The sequence below is a fragment of the Aplysia californica genome, unplaced genomic scaffold, assembly GCF_000002075.1.
Source record: "Aplysia californica isolate F4 #8 unplaced genomic scaffold, AplCal3.0 scaffold00031, whole genome shotgun sequence".
Classification (NCBI taxonomy): Eukaryota; Metazoa; Mollusca; class Gastropoda; order Aplysiida; family Aplysiidae; genus Aplysia; species Aplysia californica.
The window spans coordinates 2,117,308-2,123,307 of NW_004797301.1; the positions used below are offsets into that span (position 1 = coordinate 2,117,308).

Genomic DNA, 6,000 nt, shown 5'->3' on the forward strand with positions numbered 1-6,000 from the left:
GAGTTTTACGGCACTTGCAACACAATTAAGTCACATTAGTGTCAAATAGGACTGGGCAAAGAGCCACTTTAACAATATGTGGATAATATGTTAGTGCACCTATTCTGCAATTAAATGTGATATGAACTGCTTCACGAAATGGGTTAGAAGCATCACTTCAACAAATGGGTGAAACGCACTTCAGCAAATGGGTCGGGAAAGAGAGATAAGAGTCTGAATTCGGATAATGTTTCATTGAGAATTATCCGGTCCTTGGGATAATTTATCCGGATTTTGCCCACCTCTAGTGTCAAAGATCAAAGGTGTTACTAGAGATAAACAAACAAAGAAAAGGAGGAGAGATAAGGACGATACATGATTGATGGAAAAGAAAGAGCAGACCACACCAGAGTACCCACCAATCACCCATGTCGGAAGCATACAATAACATGTGCTTTTGTTGAGGTGAAAAGAAGCACATTGACAATAATGATCATTTAGTGAATGGAAAGGATGATGGTTTTGGGAGTACAGAAACGAAACACAAAATCTGGCACCTTGCAGGAAAGAACAGAAAAACGTTCAACCAGATGTGCACTGGCACAATCAGTAGAAATATCCTCAGCAACATTTTGGAGAGAGCAACGGAGCTTCAATGGAAGTGTACAGAAAGCAAGGATGTTGCTTCCAAAAAAAATGGAACAATGGAGAGAATGGAAAGAGTAAAAAAGGCAGGCAGAAACAAGTAAGGGAAAGGAAAGAAGGGGCAAAGGTACATAGGGGATTTGAACCGAAGTCTGACAAGTTATAGTCCAACATTATACAAACAAAGCTAACAGTGTACCACCTGCCTTTTTATTTTATGGATTCTGAAAAATACATCTGTGCTACTAAGACTTTTCCTCACACATTATCAAATGTGTTACGGCATGGTGGAATCAGGCACTAGTCAATTTTTGGGCGTGTTCTATAATTGGTATAATCTAAAAGCTTATTCACTTGCCTTGCCTTTAATGTAAAAAATACCCATGTATCTTGAACAGATGTCGAGATATTAACGATTGAAGGAGGTGGGGTCGCCTGGTTTCTGTGTTAAAATTATCAAGAAAAGAGCCATCGCAGTTTTGTTTCTTCAATAGCATGAGAGCCGTTGAAAACTGCAAAATAGCATATTTTGTGCCTTTAATCAAGGTATTTCAGTCAAACTCACATGGAAATGTGTTTTTGTACAGATATAAAAGTGTGTTGAGCCAAAAAGCAAAAATTTGATAAATATTGCACAACTGGCGGAAAAAGGTCTCATTCTTCGATTTCATTATTTTGATGAGCGCCTGATTTCACCATGATGCCTCACAAATGAAGATCACCTTGTCAAGTCGTCGGCGTGCATTAACCTCTTGAAGCCTCGAGATCTGCTGTCTTCGTCTCTCCTTTTGTTGCTCCGAGGACAAAAGCTGTTTGTTCAGAACCTGCTCGTCAAAGAAAAACAAAAAAATGAAAGAGGAAAAATAAGATATAAAAAGATTCTTTCTGTTAAGTTACACCTGTCTCTTGCTAACATAATGAGGAAATAAATAGATACGGCTTAACGGGGGCTCTCGTGGCCTAGAGGTTAAGGTGTTGGCCTCTCATTCAAAGGTCCCGGGTTCGATTCCGGGTAGCGACCAAAAAATTTTATTCTCTAAAATTGTCTCCTTTCACATCCTTTCCTGATCTCTAACAGTGTTCTGTTGTCTGCTTTCATTTCCACTTTCTGCCCCCACCCCCTCACCTCCTTTGCCCCCTCCTCTGGGCTCCTGACTCTTTCTGCAGCCTTTCTACTGCTACTCCTTGGCTCCTCCTAACTGCTGTCTTTCTGCCACACCCCTGATCTTCTGGTAGGAAAGATCTACACCTAGCCTTCTCGGACAAGGCGAAAAATCTCGGAGGGCCCGTGTGCAAGTTGCGCACGTTAAAGATCCCTTGGTGGTCTAAAATCGATAAGAGTAGGCTTCGGCCGCCACCCGGGCAAAATTCAAAATTTCCTACCAACTGAAAATATTAGGTGTGTCCCGCGCGCTCATATGACCTTATGCAGTTGCGAGCGCCGTAAAACCCTATACTAAACAAACAAACATACGGCTTAACATCAAAAGAAACACAAAAATGTATCCCATTCGCTGCACATACACTGCAATTTAAACTACATCCTACCCCCTCCCCATCCCTTTGTGATAGCTACTGTACATCATACGTCAAACTTTGTGAGCTAAGAAGCCGTCTTCCCAAACAATATGTCCTAAAAATCAGCTAATTTGAGCAATTATGTGGACCAAAAGACTTGCACCAGTCAGAATTTTATAACCCCACTACAAAAGCTTTCAAATAAATTTTACCAGATAACTGAAAAAAGACTTGAAATCTGCAACAGCCAAACTGTACAAATCACATAAATCTTTATTAACTTTTAACCAGAACACAATATAACTGAAACTGCTCTGTCCTGGCAAGAAAAATTAAAGTAAAAAAGTTTAAGCTGAATAAATAGTACTACACGAAGGGGGTTTAACAACATCAAAGGTTGATTGATTGCTCATTATTTCATGTCCCCATTGACCCCCACTATTTCTTATTGGTAGGTGGAAACACAGGTAGGAAGGCAGGCACAAACATACACAGAAACACTGAACAAAAGCAAATATAGTATTTTTTTTAAACTTTAAGAGCAGAAAAGTGGTCATCTCAGACAGGTGGACGTTTTGGACGGTGTCAGTGTCATAATAAAAAATTTTTTTAAAGCAGTGGGGAAGTCGTGGTTTGGACAGGTGATTATCTTGGGCAGGTGAGATTGTTTTTGACAGGTGGGATTGTCTTGGACAGGTAATTGTCTTGGGAAGGTAGGATTGTCTTGGACAGGTGATTGTTTTGGACAGGTGATCGTTGACACAGGTTCTACTGTATCTATAAAAACACACAAAAATTTTAAGAACGCAAACATAGGACCCACCTGTGCCAAAGGCAGTTGCATTTTCCTCACGTTTTTCTCGAAGAAATCGTAATCTTCCCAAGCGGCCAGGTCCGAGGAAAACTCCTTGGCAAAGTAGCAATGTTCGCGAACCATCTCCTGGAAGAATCGAGTAACCAGAAACGTAAAATCAACATTTACTAGGAACTTCTGTATTCTTCATCATTGGGCCCCATTCCTGTAAAAATGAAAGCATCTGGTTCGTGAAGCCAAGTATGATTGACTTGTGTTTGACACTTCACTCTTGTTTTTCTCTTCATAGTCCTTTCAATGTTTTTTTGGTTTTTTTGGTAAGTGTTTTTACGGCGCTCGCAACTGCATAAGGTCATATGAGCGCACGGGACACATTTAACTTTTTCAGTTGGAGGGAAATTTTGAATTTTCCTCTGGTGGCGACCGAAGCTTACTCTTATCGATTTTAGACCACCAAGGGATCTTTAACGTGTGCAACTTGCACATGAGCCCTCCGAGATTTTTTTGCCCATGTCCGATAAGGCTAGGCGAGATCTTTGCAACCAGAAGATCAGGGATGTTGCTGAAAGACAGCAGTAAGAAGGAGCCAAGGAGTAGCAGTAGAAAGGCTGCAGAAAGAGTCAGGAGCCCAGAGTAGAGGGAAAAGGAGGTGAGGGGGTGGGGGCAGAAAGAGGAGACGAAAGCAGACGACAGAACATTGCTAGAGACAGAGCAGGAAAGGAGGTGAAAGGAGGCAATTTTATTTTAGAGAAGAAAATTTTTCGGTTGCTACCCGAATACGAACCCGGGACCTTTGAATGAGAGGCCAACACCTTAACCTCTAGGCCAAGAGAGCTGCCTTTCAATGTTTAGTAAAGTTGTTTAATTCTTTTAGGACAGAGCGGACAAATATATCCGGTCCGATCAGTAGATAGGCGGGCAGGTAAGTGAATAGGTAGAGGTAGGCAGACAGGTAGGTGGGTAGGTTGATGGTTAGGTAGAGAGCAAATAGGTCTGTAAGTATGTGGTTAGATGGATAAGTAGTTTAGGCAAATACTGCCGTAAGCTGACCAAAGGCCTTTTTTAATTCACAGCAGTTTCGAGAAAAAGAGTCTTCTTTTTTTGTCAGCGTACGTAACCATTAAAAAAAATCTTTCTACCATAATTCGAATAATAATTTATTAAAAAACTAGTACCATCTTCATTTTGATTTCTTTTACAAGAATAGGGTAACTGATCAAGCTTTTGATTTAGTAAACAAAAAAACTGAGCGCAAAAATAAAAAAGACGTTTTGTCAGCCTATGGCAGAATAGGTAGGTAGGTGTGGAGGAAGATGGGTTGGGAGATCGGTAAATAGGTAGGTTGGCAGATAGGAAGGTGGGTAGGCTGATAGATAGGAAGGTGGATAAGTAGGTACGTAAATAGATGGAAAGGTAGGTAAGTAGAGGGATAGGTAAATAAAATTAATAAAAATAAATTACACTTTTATTTGTCCCGGAAGGGCACTTTGGTTTACAATGGCAAACATACATTTACATATATAAATACATAATTATAAATATGTACATACGTAAATACATGCATAAATACATACATAAATGCACAATATTACACAAATACAGAACAGTCTACAACCACGCCACTGTCGGTCGCCACTGTGCAGCACCCTGTATTTTCAGCTAGAGTAATCGTGTCTTGTTCAAGGACACACCCCAATAACCACCCATCTGATCCCCGTGTCACCGAAACTTGCTTGACATTACTTGAGTCTAAACTCACTACCTACTTAGCCACTGGAGCCCCCCTAAGGTAGGTAAGAGAACAAGCTGGCAGGCAGACAGACAAAGACAGAGACACAACCCTCGATTACCTCCACCCTGCTCATGGTGATGGCAGCGACGTGGCACGGGTACTTGAGCTGCAGCATGCGCTGGAGGTACCAGTCCACGTAGCCGCCACCGATGTTGACCCGCCGACAGTGCTCCGGCTGGATCCGCCCGTCCAGCACCGACAGAAGGTGGGTCGCCTGGTAGCCGCAGTCCACCACCAGCGCGTTGGCACTCTCTACAGGGAGAAAACATCGATTTTTATTTTTATAATTTAGTCTTTTTAAAGTGTTAGTAAGTGTTTTACGGCATTTGCAACACAATAAGGTCAAATGAGCGCCAGAAGATTAGAAGTGTTACAAGAGAGTAACAAACATAAAAAAGGAGGGGAGATAAGGACGATCGATGTTTGATAGGAAAGAAGAAAATTAGTTTTAACCCTTCAAGCCCGAGCGCCATTTTTGTGCACTCCCTAATGGCCTAACCCAAGTCCCAGTCAATACAGCAGAATATGAGAAAAAGCAGCACAGACAGCACACATTCTCAAAAGTGATGCAGTATTTTTTGTTTTAGTAAGTGTTTTACGGCATTTGCGACACAATAAGGTCATATGAGCGCCAGAAGATTAGAAGTGTTACAAGAGAGTAACAAACATAAAAAAGGAGGGGAGATAAGGACGATCGATGTTTGATAGGAAAGAAGAAAATTAGTTTTAACCCTTCAAGCCCGAGCGCCATTTTTGTGCACTCCCTAATGGCCTAACCCAAGTCCCAGCCAATACAGCAGAATATGAGAAAAAGCAGCACAGACAGCACACATTCTCAAAAGTGATGCAGTATTTCTGTTTTAGTAAGTGTTTTACGGCATTTGCAACACAATAAGGTCATATGAGCGCCAGAAGATTAGAAGTGTTACAAGAGAGTAACAAACATAAAAAAGGAGGGGATATACGGACGACAGATGTTTGATAGGAAAGAAGAATATTAGTTTTAACCCGTCCAGCCCAGCCATTTTTGTGCACACCCTGACCAAAGTCCCTTTCAGAAAAAGAGGCACACATTCTAAAAAGTGATGCAGTATCTTTAGTTTTAGTGTTTTACGGCATTTGCAACACAATAAGGTCAAATGAGCGCCAGAAGATTAGAGGCGTTACAAGAGAATAACAAACATAAAAAAGAAGGAAGGGAAATAAGGACGACAGATGTTTGATAGGAAAGAAGAAAATTAGTTTTAACCCT

The 6,000-nt window shown here is 41.1% G+C and overlaps 1 protein-coding gene across 1 annotated transcript in view; it reads right to left on the reverse strand.

Annotated features, from left to right (window-relative positions):
- The window catches only part of LOC101857926 (actin-related protein 5), a gene marked incomplete at its 5' end in the record, with an annotated part of 43,796 nt that overhangs the window by 22,423 nt on the left and 15,373 nt on the right, over positions 1-6,000 (reverse strand). The window contains 3 exon segments of the mRNA XM_005091528.3: positions 1,347-1,448; positions 2,966-3,082; positions 4,807-5,000. Of these exon segments, the coding sequence (XP_005091585.1) occupies positions 1,347-1,448; positions 2,966-3,082; positions 4,807-5,000 (413 nt within the window).